The sequence below is a fragment of the Rosa rugosa genome, chromosome 1 (genome assembly GCF_958449725.1).
Source record: "Rosa rugosa chromosome 1, drRosRugo1.1, whole genome shotgun sequence".
NCBI classification, from domain to species: Eukaryota; Viridiplantae; Streptophyta; class Magnoliopsida; order Rosales; family Rosaceae; genus Rosa; species Rosa rugosa.
In genome coordinates this window covers 268,433-281,046 of record NC_084820.1, presented here as the reverse complement: position 1 = coordinate 281,046, position 12,614 = coordinate 268,433, and the positions used below count along the sequence as shown (strand labels likewise).

At 37.9% G+C, this 12,614-nt stretch overlaps 3 protein-coding genes across 5 annotated transcripts; 2 read left to right on the top strand and 1 right to left on the bottom strand.

The window, feature by feature from the left end:
• The first annotated feature begins 95 nt into the window (after window positions 1–95).
• LOC133708022 (transcription factor tau subunit sfc1-like) lies at window positions 96–6,484 on the top strand. Of its 3 annotated transcripts, none has more exons than XM_062133487.1 (15): window positions 96–278; window positions 484–784; window positions 911–1,003; window positions 1,117–1,207; window positions 1,436–1,502; window positions 2,008–2,051; window positions 2,780–2,950; window positions 3,026–3,124; window positions 3,476–3,544; window positions 4,126–4,264; window positions 4,369–4,567; window positions 5,215–5,321; window positions 5,503–5,539; window positions 5,896–6,073; window positions 6,241–6,484. In XM_062133487.1, the coding sequence occupies exons 1-14, from the start codon at window positions 96–98 to the stop codon at window positions 6,057–6,059; spliced, it is 1,764 nt and encodes a 587-aa protein (XP_061989471.1). In that variant the 3' UTR covers window positions 6,060–6,073; window positions 6,241–6,484. The 3 variants fall into 3 exon arrangements, with proteins under 3 accessions (XP_061989471.1, XP_061989459.1, XP_061989466.1); XM_062133475.1 differs by having other exon boundaries at window positions 5,206–5,321; XM_062133482.1 differs by having other exon boundaries at window positions 5,206–5,321; window positions 6,115–6,484.
• Window positions 6,485–6,548: 64 nt separating this feature from the next.
• Window positions 6,549–8,827, bottom strand: LOC133708009 (uncharacterized). The gene has a single exon (XM_062133459.1). It carries the CDS (start codon window positions 8,687–8,689, stop codon window positions 6,770–6,772), a length of 1,920 nt encoding a protein of 639 aa, XP_061989443.1. The 5' UTR covers window positions 8,690–8,827; the 3' UTR covers window positions 6,549–6,769.
• A 34-nt stretch (window positions 8,828–8,861) lies between these two features.
• LOC133708067 (probable uridine nucleosidase 2) lies at window positions 8,862–12,414 on the top strand. Its single transcript, XM_062133521.1, has 9 exons — window positions 8,862–9,048; window positions 9,554–9,669; window positions 9,763–9,822; window positions 9,922–10,107; window positions 10,188–10,292; window positions 10,683–10,779; window positions 11,181–11,288; window positions 11,383–11,518; window positions 12,065–12,414. Exons 1-9 carry the CDS (start codon window positions 8,997–8,999, stop codon window positions 12,171–12,173), a joined length of 969 nt encoding a protein of 322 aa, XP_061989505.1. The 5' UTR covers window positions 8,862–8,996; the 3' UTR covers window positions 12,174–12,414.
• Window positions 12,415–12,614: the final 200 nt, after the last annotated feature.

The window sequence follows — 12,614 nt, the reverse complement described above, 5'->3', positions numbered from 1 at the left end:
CTGTTGACTCTGGCTTTACCCACTCCCACTCCCACTCCCAAGAAAAAGAAAAAGACAAAAACAATAAAGAGTTGCAAGAAGACGGACGGCTTTTTATGACCTACTTCCTTGCCGGTAGCCAAATAGAGCCGAATTTTGCAGTAATGGGAGTCGTAAAAGATGGGACGATATCTGGGTTTCTTCCTAGCAGCCAAGTTTTTGGTGTCCACTATCCTGGTTATCCTTCCTCCATCTCTCGAGCCATCGACACTCTCGGCGGCACCCAAGCAATCCATAAGGTATCCATCCTGCCTCCCTCCCATTAATCATTGCAACTTCCAATTCATTCTCTACTACAAGTATAATTTTGACTTGTTGTCCTTCCTTGCTTCCTTAAACTTAAGATTTACTGTGAAGATTGCAAAAAATACTTTTGGCATTTAAGACAATTTGTTGCAATAGGCTTCTCTGACTAAGTTATGCTCAAATGTGGCCACCTTGCAGGCTCACAGCTCACACTCCAACAACAACAACAACAGGTTGGAGCTCCATTTCCGCCATGATGACCCCTATTCGCATCCTGCATTTGGAGACCTTCGTTCCTGCAACACTTTTCTGCTTAAAATATCTAAAACTAAGTCTGCTGGTGGACAAATCGATCAAGTTTCCGCACATAACTTGGATACTTCTGTACAGTTAACTCAACCTGAAAGTGACTTACTTGATGGCAAACAACCTGAAACTGATCAAGTAACCGTTTGCGCTGATATTGTTGCTCGTGTCCCACAGGCTTATCACTTTGATGGTTAGAATGGCCCTCCTTGCACTATACCTTTTACGTCTCCTTGAATTGCCTACGTTATGAGTTTTCCTTACAATTTCAAAACTGATCTTGAGTGGTTCTTTGTTCCTCTTTTGACATTTTAAAAAGGAATGGTAGACTACCAGCATGTCATTGCTGTTCATGCTGATGTTGCACGCAAGAGAAAGAGAAACTGGGTCGAGACAGAGGAGCCGCACTTTGGTAAAACTCTTTATCTTCACTGGTTTCTTTTGGTAGCTTGTAGCTTGTTATTATATTTTTCTTACTTCACCAATTGTTATATCTAGTTACATTATTTATCTATCTATTTGTAGACAGAGGTGGTCTTATGGATATTGATCAGGAGGATGTGATGATTCTATTGCCCCAACTTTTTGCACCCAAAGATGTTCCGGATAATTTAGTGTAAGAGTTTTTTTGTTAAAGTTTGTTACAGGTTTTGCTCAGATGAACTTGTTGCCCTTCTTCTCTGCCTGTCCTTTCTATTTTATAAGAATATTGATGTGGATGCCTTCAAGGGAATGATTCATTTTTTCTTTAGAAATAATATCTCAGTGTTACTGTATCTCAAGATGGAAAACCATTAGGAGACTCGGTGTTTCCACCCTTCATTAATCTCGTATTATCTATCAGGTTGAAACCATCAGGGACATTGAGTGTAAAAAAGAATCAAGAAGAACCTGTGCAGCACCAACCGGAGGTGAGTACATTTGGTGGCCAACTCAAATGTATTAAGAAGATCAGTTCTTGCCTGAATGTTATGGAATTGTTCCCCATGAGCAACTCCATTTGATTTTCTTTAACTAAAGATGTTAGCTTCTTTTTTATTTTAAGGTGTTTCTCTTCTTTATTTCCCATGCACTGTGGTGGCCTGTCTCTTTCTGCTCATCTGTAATACATTTTTCACTATGTAGTAAAAAAAGTGAAAACAAAATTGAATACATAAAAATATGTTCTCCGGAATTTGTGTGAATTTTCTGGCAAGACACTTGATCTTCAATTATATATATATATATATGTATATGTAGGATAATTTTGAATCAGGAGCTTACTGTTCCCTTCAATAAGAACCTTGTATCATGTAACATTTCGATACTACAAAGATTACGATAGTAACCTAGTGTTTAGTTCTTATTTCAGCTTATCATGTAAGATCTTAAGTAGCTGTGCAGTGTTCAAACTGACATTTATTTTGTTTTTCCCAGATGGATATGGAGCCAGTTCTTGCAATTGACTTTGGAATCACTGATATCCTAATGGTTTATTTCAGTATGCTATTTATTACCTATAGCCAAGATTTATTTTAAAGTCCCATGTTTGTGTTTCCACATTTGTGCATTTATATGTTTTCATCCACAAAAAGATAAGAAATGTACTGGGAAGAATCAATAATCAGTGCAGCTCCCTGGTGATTATTCTAGCTCTTTGGATTGCAATGTCAATGCTAAAATGCATTCTGAGTATTGCTTGAAAATGACATGGGAATAAAGTAGTTTTTTTGGGTCAAGACTAGATTAGGTCGGTGAACTCTGTGAATCCTTTTTGTCAAGCTAATCTAGTCTTGCATCAAGCATATAGGCATTAAGTAAGGTCTTCAGTGGTGTGCTTTGCTGTTTGAACTGCAGCGCATGTGTCTATCCTTATGCAAAGAAAAAAGGTAGATTTACATTTACGCTTCACACACACACAAATTTAGTTATGAAATTGTAGATTATAAACTTCATAATTCTCTCTCTCTCTTTTTTTTTTGGGGGTGTTTCAGAACGTCACTTGTCGTTTATCCAGTCATACTTTATGTACAGATTGTCATAGATTTCTTTTAGTTTTTCTCTTTTATGCATTTTCGCTTCTCCACAAAAATAGAATAGTACCAGAAAGGTCAGAGACTTTCATATCCATGGCATGGAAATTATAAAGGCTGAAATTTCAACACAATTCCTCCAAAGTTTCGCATATGTTGTACTTAACATTCTTACAGATTCCTAAGAGAACAAACTGGGAGGAATATATACCTCAAGATTCAGATCAGTGGGAGTCACAGATGGCCGTTTCTAGCCTGTTTGATGAGAGGCCTGTATGGCCAAAGGATTCAGTAACTGAACGCTTGCTTGATAAGGGCTGCAGTTTTTCAGATCATATGCTGAGAAGGTTAACTACTTGTATAGTCCCTATCTTCTATTCTTAGTCTTTGTTCTGTTGGTTGAGGTCAGTCTCTTTTTGCAGGCTTCTTTCTAGAGTTGCATACTACTTTTCTCGTGGACCATTTCTCAGGTTCTGGATAAAAAAAGGATTTGATCCTCGGAAAGATCCTGATTCTCGCATGTGAGACTTATACTAGAGCAAGCTACTATCTAATATTTATCCTCTTTTTCTCTCTTGCATATAATCAAAAAAGTTTCTTCATGCGAAAATGTTTATTATTTTTTTATTCTATTTTGTTTCAAAAAAATTTCTTAACAGAACTCTCTTGAAAGTTGAAAGTTGAAACTATTTTTTTGTTTTTGAAAATCAAGTCAAGAATCCTATAAAGTAGAAGAGAAGGATGCTCATAATTGTATCATAATATTTATAAATGGGCCATATGAAACGCGCACACACAGAGACTATCAAATGCACAATTGAAATAATTGGACCTTATCTTCATTTTTGCTTACTTTAATTTTTGTTTAGCAGATATCAGAAAATTGATTTTCGAGTAAAACCACCATTACAAGGTTATTGTGAGGCTAATTCAGCCAATCAGTAAGTTTATCTTTCAGACCTTCCTTTTGTTATCTTCCTTTTGGCTATCTTCACGTTTGCTTAAGACTCGCAATGATATATATATATATATATATATATATATATATATATATATATATATATATATATATAAACTCAGTTACTTCATTAATATCGTGATGTAGTGTATATCTTGGCTCTTTTTTCCTGTTTAATTTTCAATATCATTTATTGTGTTTTTTCTCACCTTTTTGTTCCTATACTTTTTGTTAAAGGATCTTGAATACCAATCATACTGAATGCAATACTGATACAGTTGTCCAAAAACTGGCTTTTCAGAAGCATCAGCCATCGTACTTTTCCCCTGCTCTGTAAATTATCATAATTTGGGTCCTGGATGTTAATATTCAAACGTATGTATTTATCTTCCATTATTTGGAGGATACTCATCATGGACCTTGCAATTGGAATTGGTGCATTATTGATCTACATTCTATCTCTGAATCAATCTTTTCTGGCTAGAAGCGCTGAAGATCACATTTAATCTTGCCATTCCAGTTGTTCATGTAATTATAACCTTTTCCTTTGGGGCTCTTACGCAGACTAAAGCATAAATGGGGGGATTTATGTGCATTTCGAGTGTTTCCTTACAAGTGCCATACAACATTGCAACTCTTTGAACTTGATGATGATTACATTCAAGAACAGATAAGAAAGGCTCCAGCTCAGACAACGTGCTCTGTAAGTTTCTTGAATCAAGCTGTGCTGCCACTTTAACTATTTCTCTTTTCCCAATGTTTTCCAGCTTTGTTTTAATTGGGGACATTTTGCTTATGCGTGTGCAGCCGGAGACGGGATGGTTTTCATATAACTTGCTTGAGAACTTGAAACATCGCGTTCAGGTGAGGTTCCTATCCGTATACCCAAGACCGGGTGCAGAGCACTTGCTCAAAGCTGCTACTGAAAGCTTTAAAAAGTCAAAGAGGATATGCAATAAAGACAACTTAGTGCGTGATGAAATTGTCCAGCAACAAGCCAATGCAGGTACAAAAGGAAAACTTCACTTGTTGCAAATCTAATTGCTTTCATTAGTTTCTGTCATAATTACTGATATACTATTTAATTAAGAGTATGTTTTTCTTGTATCATCATTTTTCCATTATATATTCACATGTTTCTATGTTGAGAATTTGCAAGCTACAAAATATTCCAATATCAAAGAAAAAACTACTACAGTTTTTCTTTTCTGTAGGTCTTACCAACAGTATCTTCTCCTAGAATACTGTTAATACATATAGCTGTACATAGTGGAAAGTAATCTACATTCCCATGTTGACAATATATGCTTCTTTTCTAGCACCCTGTGCAGATATCTTAATATTATATTTGAGGATGAGGGCTTATAATAAAATAAAAAACTGATTCCTACAAATATGCAAAAGATCTTGCTACTTGTTCTTTGATCTGTGTTTAAATTTGTCACAGTATACTCCAATGTTACTGACATTCCCAAGTAGAAATTGATATCTTCTTTATGTACTCCTATTCGGTTGTTCAACTCTTTTTTCCTGGTAACGTACATAACACTTCATTTTGTGATAAATAAAAATGAGATATACTGCTTGTCTTTTTCTTGATTATTTAAACTAGTTGGGAGTTACTTATCAAGTATATTTCCCTAGAACTTACAGGTGATGTAGATGCGGAGGAACCCAACAATGTTGAGGATGATGAGGAAGATGATATTGAGGTTGATAACGGTGAAGAAGCATTAGATACATATGATGGACATGATCTGGTATTAGTCTTTCAATTATGTTCTGTTAAATGTTATTTCTTAATGATTATCTGTTAGATCACTTTTTCACCTTTTCTTTTCTCTAAATTATCGTATAAGTCAGATATACATATTTTGCATCTTAATTATTTTAGTGCGGTGCTTCCATTTGCTGACTTTTATCATGTTAACCTGTTTGTAGGCTGAGGATGGTGAAATTTCTTTGCAGCCACATTCATGTATCCTTCTATGGTTAAACTATAACAGCCTAGTTTTTTAATTGCTCTTCTTGAGTCTTCTTTATACTGATAATTGATATTCTTGGCATGATTTGAAACAAGAGACCATATTGTTTTTGGAACTTTTTCCATCCTTGTAGCAAAACTTCAATGAACATGAATTCAACATAGATAACGAGCGTTCATGTGCTCCCTTGTGTTTTTTTTTTTTTTTGAAATGAATGCTCCCTTGTTTAGTGTAGAAGGAAAGTGTAGCAATTGCTCAGTCTTGTAAAAAGAGTTTCGTAACAAACCAATGCTTACTGTTTGAGAATTGTTCAAAGCCTGTAATCTTTGGATTTCCTATATATATCTAGATCTTAACATGGAGAACATTTCAAGAACTCATTTACAGGAGCTTTTTGGTAGTTTTCCATCCCCTGAAGCAGGGGGCAATAGAATACAAGATGCATATACCAGTGATGAAGAATACCAGATTTATGAGCAAGATAGTGATGGCAACTTCTCTGACGAAAACTGATGCTAATTTCCAAGGTTCGTTTTATCCTTTGTTGTTTTGCGTTTTAAAATTGCAGGCATCCTTTTTTCGTGCTTAATGCTGTTGGTTCTTTATGACTTGGTAGTGTGGTTCTTTCCCTTCATGACATCCCAAGTGTTTATCTAGTTTTTGAGTTTTCTAACACTAAAATGATGATTATCAGTTGCTGCTGAGATAGACCATCTACGTGCTGAAGCAAGGCTATTTCATTGGCAGCTCCTCAACAACATTTGAAATTTTGGCATTCATGTTTTGATGAAAAGGCCTTGGCTTGGAGTTGATTAAAAATAGATGACTAATTTTGGGGCAGCTACAATGTAAATTTCTGAGTGGACAACTATATATTAAACTAGATTGCTCTTAGTTAACAATGGTGATCAAAGTTTCTCATTTCTATTCTTAAGCAACTGTATTCTTGAGTTTCAGATGAGTTGCTTTTCTAGTATAGCAAACTTGCAAATGCATTCCATATGGTACAATATAAAATCTCATTGAATGGGTATTTAACATGATACACGATTGAAATTAAACTATGGTAAATTTAACTTGCAGAACACAAGTGGAAAAAAACTAGGATACAACAATGGTCCTTGAGTGGTAATAATTGATTTCCACCAGAAAAACCACTTTGGACCAGGATTATCAGACTTACTCTAATATGAATTGAAATCAAACAAGAGAAGATGAATTAGTTAAACATGGAACAGCTCATTCTTGTAGCAGAGATTCCAGTCTGAATCCCCTGAAGCAAGCAGGCCGCCTCCATCAGTGCTTATGGACTCGGCACATGATTGAGGAGGAAAGTCTTCTTTAACTTTTCCCGCAACTCCTGGTTCATCATCCAGTATATCAGCAGACCAGGAAGTATCAGTTAAAATCTGATCTGCCTCAACATTGTTGGTGATTTCAGGACTTCGACAGGACTTTTTGGGAAGGTCATTGCTGCAGCCATTGATATCTTCCTCTTCGTCTGATAAACATCTGCAGCAATCATATTCATCCATGTCGTGCATACGGCTCATTAACCCTTCTCTCCATGATATCCTCAGCTGGGATTGTGACACATTCTCTAGAGTGGAGTTGGAATGCCAGGGAGCCTGATCATCCAACATTTTCTGGATTCGACTGATCGAATTACAAGTTGTAGTTAGACAATCAAATTGGAAACTTGAATCAATCTGATCCTCAATCAGTTCATGACGGTTTGGAGACAAGCTTGCCATCCGAATAGCTTCAGCCACTGAACTGAGTTCAGAATCGTAGTGTTTCCTATGGTTGTCTGTATTAGACCATGAGAGGCCAGCATGTCTATCTGCACTTGAGTCTGATTGAGGTGTAAGAATAACATTCCCACTACTCAGTGAAGCCAGAGAAAACGGAGAATTCTCTGCATCAAACTCATAAATGTATTGCCTTTCATCTTTCAAGGGTAGAGCCTCACAACCAGGTGTAGAACGCGGAGAAGACAAAACAGGCACATGCTCATTTAACAATTCTTGAGACTTAGGAGAAATGGAAGTATTCCTCCTGCTACGGCAAGTACTGCTTTCATAGTTGTTATCGCAGCATACATCTGAAGAGAATTCACGACGACCACTATTGGCATTGGGGGACCCTGCAGGATTCTGAAAACTAGATTCAGAATGCTCCTTGTGAGCCTCATCTTCCTCATTACATGGTGATAAAATCCAATGCATTGAAGCTTCAGTAGGTAAGGGAAGCATAGAAGCATCAGGATCTCCAACCATTCCTTTGCCAGTTGCATCGTCATCCTCCACCACTTGCTCAAAACTGCATAAAGCCTTCCCTTTCCCAAAGCCAGAATCATTCTCTCCTACATTGAGAATTCCCCTAGGTCTGCACTTCCTCTTGTCAGCGATCCCGGAAAGAACATGGCCTGCAGCATAACAAGCCAGCGAGGCTGATGACACGGCAGACGATCCAACTTGTATCTCTGGAGACACAGAGGCCTGAACAGGAGGAGTTGTACTATTACTCTTGTTAGAATTCTGTTGCACATCCTCCTCCTCAGTGTTGCGGTCCAAACCCAACCCGGTAGGTATCTTACATAAGGGAGTAAAAGTTGCATCACTAGAACCTGTGGGTTGACCTACCCTGACAGCACCTTGTTCAAAGGAATTGAAAGCTGGACAAGCTTTCAACTTGAGCCCAGTCCTACAACTAGGTAGGTTCCCAGGCTGCCAGTGATACAAGCAAGAAGAGCTAGTCTTGAATTTTGATTTCTGCGGGTTGTGTTTGGAAACATTGCATTTGGAATTGGAGGGGTGCCTCACAAGAGGAGCTGATTTAGGGGTTTTGGAGAGAGTTTTAGGCCTGGTGCGTGTGCGTGTGCGTGTGCGTATAGGGGTTTTTAAATTAGAGGAAGAGGAGTGAGAGAGAAAGAACCTGAGGCAACCTCGTGGGGCTTCGATGGACATTGAAGAAGAAGAAGCCTCGCTCCCATGGTTGCTAGTGGTGGTGCTAATGACATTGAGATCCTGCAACGGGTTTCGAGGGCTCTGCTCTTTTTTGTTGTTCTTCTTCTTATTCTTATTCGCCGGCGCCGGAGAGGGCTTCTTCGCCGCCTTTGACGACGACGACGATCGGTTCATAATAGAGCCTCACTCTCTGTTTGTTTCTGTGTGCAGAGATCTGAATTTCAAAATCCAACGGAGGGGAAGGGAAACACACTTTCACTTTACCAAAACTACCCACTTCTTTATAAACATATTTTCTGAAATGCCATCATCTTCTGTTGTATAAATCTCAACTGTTCCATCCAAAAAAAAGGAAAATAGAAATCTGGACTACTTTTCTCGGCTTCGTCATCGTCACCGTCACCGTCACCGTCACCGATAGTGGTGGTATACGTATATATCGAGTGACATCATCATCATCAGTGAGCAGGAGGCTGAAGCCATGGCAGTGAATGAACCCAAGAAGATCATCATTGACACCGATCCTGGTATCGGTGAGCCTTCTTTCCTTGTTTGTTTCTTCAACACTCAACACGGCAACACTAACTTGAATTATGGACCACCTCACCAACTATCTGGATACTCTAAAGATTCAAGCTTTAAATATCAAACATCAAGCTTTAAATATGGATTGCTCTGCATGTAGCAGCTACCTCTGTTTTCAGATTTAGATCAACTGAATAAGCTGCTCTCTTTGCTTCCCGCACCGAACTTGATTTTTTTTTTTTTTTAAAGATGAAATTAAATGAATAAGACCACGATTCTAATCAATTTCGGACCCTTTTTTTTTTTTTTTTTTTTTTTTTAAACATGGAACCTGAGAACACCAGCTTAGCTGAGCCCCTCGGTGGGTGTTATTCAAAGTTTTGACTTACAATCCATTTTCCTATGCGTTTCATATTAGCTGCAATCCTGAAGACGATTCTGCCTTTTCTGTTTTATGTTTCCGATGATAAATTGCGGCTCTCTACCATTTATCTGAGTCGAAAATGCATGCAGATGATGCCATGGCCATATTCGTGGCATTGAAGTCGCCAGAGGTGGAAGTGATTGGACTGACAACTATCTATGGGAATGTTTATACAACTCTGGCCACGAGAAATGCCTTGCATTTGGTAAACTTATTGAGCTTTAGCTTTTGTTTCCTCTACCCTTCTTTATGTCTAGGATTAATCAGGCGTTTGATTGTGGCTTTGCATTTGGTTTAGTTGGAGTTTGCAGGGAGAACTGATATTCCCGTGGCTGAAGGATCCCATGTTACAATAACTGTATCTTCTCATACTTCCTGGTCTTTCATTTTCAATTAATTGTTAAATATGTGTGAGTCTGACATAACTCCCCAATTGTTGCCACTTGTTTCCGTAAAGCAAGGTACAAAACTTCGTATTGCTGATTTTGTTCATGGTACGGATGGACTTGGAAACCAAAACTTCCCTCCACCAAATGGAAAGCCAATTGAACAGTCTGCAGCAGCTTTTCTGGTGGAGCAAGCAAACCTTTACCCTGGAAAAGTCACTGTGGTAGCATTAGGCCCACTTACAAATATTGCACTGGTCAGATTTTGATTCATTGCATGGTTTTCTCTTTTTAAAATTATTCTTTATCTTTTGTAACTGGTTATCTATTGATACAGGCTATACAACTAGATCCTGCATTTGCAAAGAACATTGGGCAGATTGTTCTTCTTGGTGGCGCTTTTGCAGTCAATGGGAATGTAAATCCAGCAGCAGAGGCCAATGTAAGCAACTTAATATGTATTTAGGTTCAAAACTTACCGAGATGTCAAATCAACTTTTATGCATTTCACTAGCTATAAAATTTGATTCATTATCTATCTAATTCACTAGCTTGCGGAATGAGTTCAAATCATCTACAACCATAGTTCAAAATTCTCTCCTGAGTCCTGAGTACTTGTTGCCTCTTATTAGCTTTATTTGTTTTGGGGGTATCAGCACTAGTTCAAGTCATCTACCATATATTGCAGTGGATGTCTCAAGACTATAGTGTTATTATCAGGCTTATTCATCTCCGCCTGAAGTTATTTTCTCATGAGAAACTTTGGCGATGTCTTCAATATATATTCGAATAAGATGTTGATCATATGTTCTTGTATGCACTTGGTCACCAGATATTTGGAGATCCAGATGCTGCAGATATAGTATTCACAAGTGGAGCAGATGTTTTGGCCGTGGGCATAAATGTTACCCATCAAGTTGTCTTGACAGGTACTATATCTTGTAAAACCCTCCGGAAACAAATTTCTGGGTACTTCCTATGTGGTAGCATGTCAAAGAAAGTATTCAACTTCACAGGCCATGTCCCACCTTTTAGGTGGTACTGCATTATCTCTTCATGATTTCTATCTGTTTTCGAAACATGTAGCCATTGAGAGCACTTTGTCAATCAGGCATTAAGTCTCATTTGGAGTTCAATTAGCCTGTATGTAAACTTCCACCAAACTTCACCTGCTTTTTTTTTTTTGGTTCACCAGGAACTTCTAATTTTCTGCAGAATTGGCAATATCTCTCAAAAAGCAATACCAGTTGATTAATGGTTGCTGGAAAACTTGATGATTGTAATTATTTTTGTACTTTTATTTATTTTACATTTATTCTGACACATGAAGATGCTGATCGGGACAAGTTGGCAAAGTCAAATGGAAAATTTGCTCAGTACCTGTGCAAAATTTTAGATGTGTACTTCTCTTACCATCATGATGCCTATAGCATGAAAGGTTGGTTGTTTTATTATACTCAGTTGATGCAACTCAAAGCACTGGAAAAACAGTAATTATGGACTTACTGATGGTAGATTTTATCATGGTGTAGGAGTTTACCTTCATGATCCTACAGCCCTTCTGGCAGCTGTTAATCCTTCACTTCTAACTTACACAGAGGGTGTTGTTAGAGTCCAGACAAGTGGCATCACAAGAGGGCTCACAATTTTGTATAACAAACAGAAAAGGTAAGTATCGTTCTATTTTTTTTAAGATAAAAGAAAATTGGAGTGTGTTTGATTCCTATTTGGAGGTCCAATTCATTCAAGTAAATGAGGAATATAGTGGAAGTCAGCAAAATTATGTGAACTACAGACCAAAGGGGTTATGAAACCCTGAAAGATCAGTGTAGACAGAACAGGAGTCACAATGTATTGCCAGTGCTAAGATTCTCCCTATTTTAGCCAATGATTATAGTATAAAACATGGATGGACGGAATAGATTCTAGTAAATGTCACTGTATATTTCTACCAGAGAAAGTAGTCTTATATTTGGTTAAGGTATATGACCTTGAGACCTTCCTTTTGAAAGAAAACGTATTGATACCAATTGGATTATCCTGTCTACTTAGTTTGGTACACTACAAAATTGCACATGCTTGCTTTGTTCCCTTCTTAGGCAACACATTAACGTTCCTCCTGTTGAGCATATAATGAAGTATATTTGCAACTCTGTGTAATCCTAGATCATAGTGTTGACTCGTCTCTCATTTTGTTTCCCTTGAAATAATCAGGTTCGGTGAAGTCACAGAATGGTGTGATAAACCCACGGCGAAGGTAGCAGTTACTGTTGATGCTCCCACAGTGGTCAACTTGGTCATGGAACGGCTCATGGACCCTTGAAGTTGAAGTAACCAGTGTTGTTGTTGGCGTGTTTGAAGATTTGGCTTCCATTTTCATTACAGCACATAACCGGGCCGATGATCCGGTTGTTACACGGTTATGCTTGAATGTTGCTTGCTTGCTTGATACATAAGGCATCTTCCCTTCCCGATAATAATTTCATGCGGAAACAAAAGAAAAATTGTATGTAATTTATGATCATGTGGGTACAATGTTGTTCATTAAATCGATTTTATATCAAGTTGAGTTCCATCAAAATTAATCAAAACTCAAAAGTGGCGAGAGTAAATGATCATGTGGGTACAATGTTGTTCATTATATCAAGTCCAGTTCCATCAAAATTAAGCTAAACTCGAAGAGTAGCGATAGGCGATAGGCGACGAGAAATGAGAATAGAGACGAGACAAGACCCACTGGGACCGGGTCGAGTAAGGGCTGCTC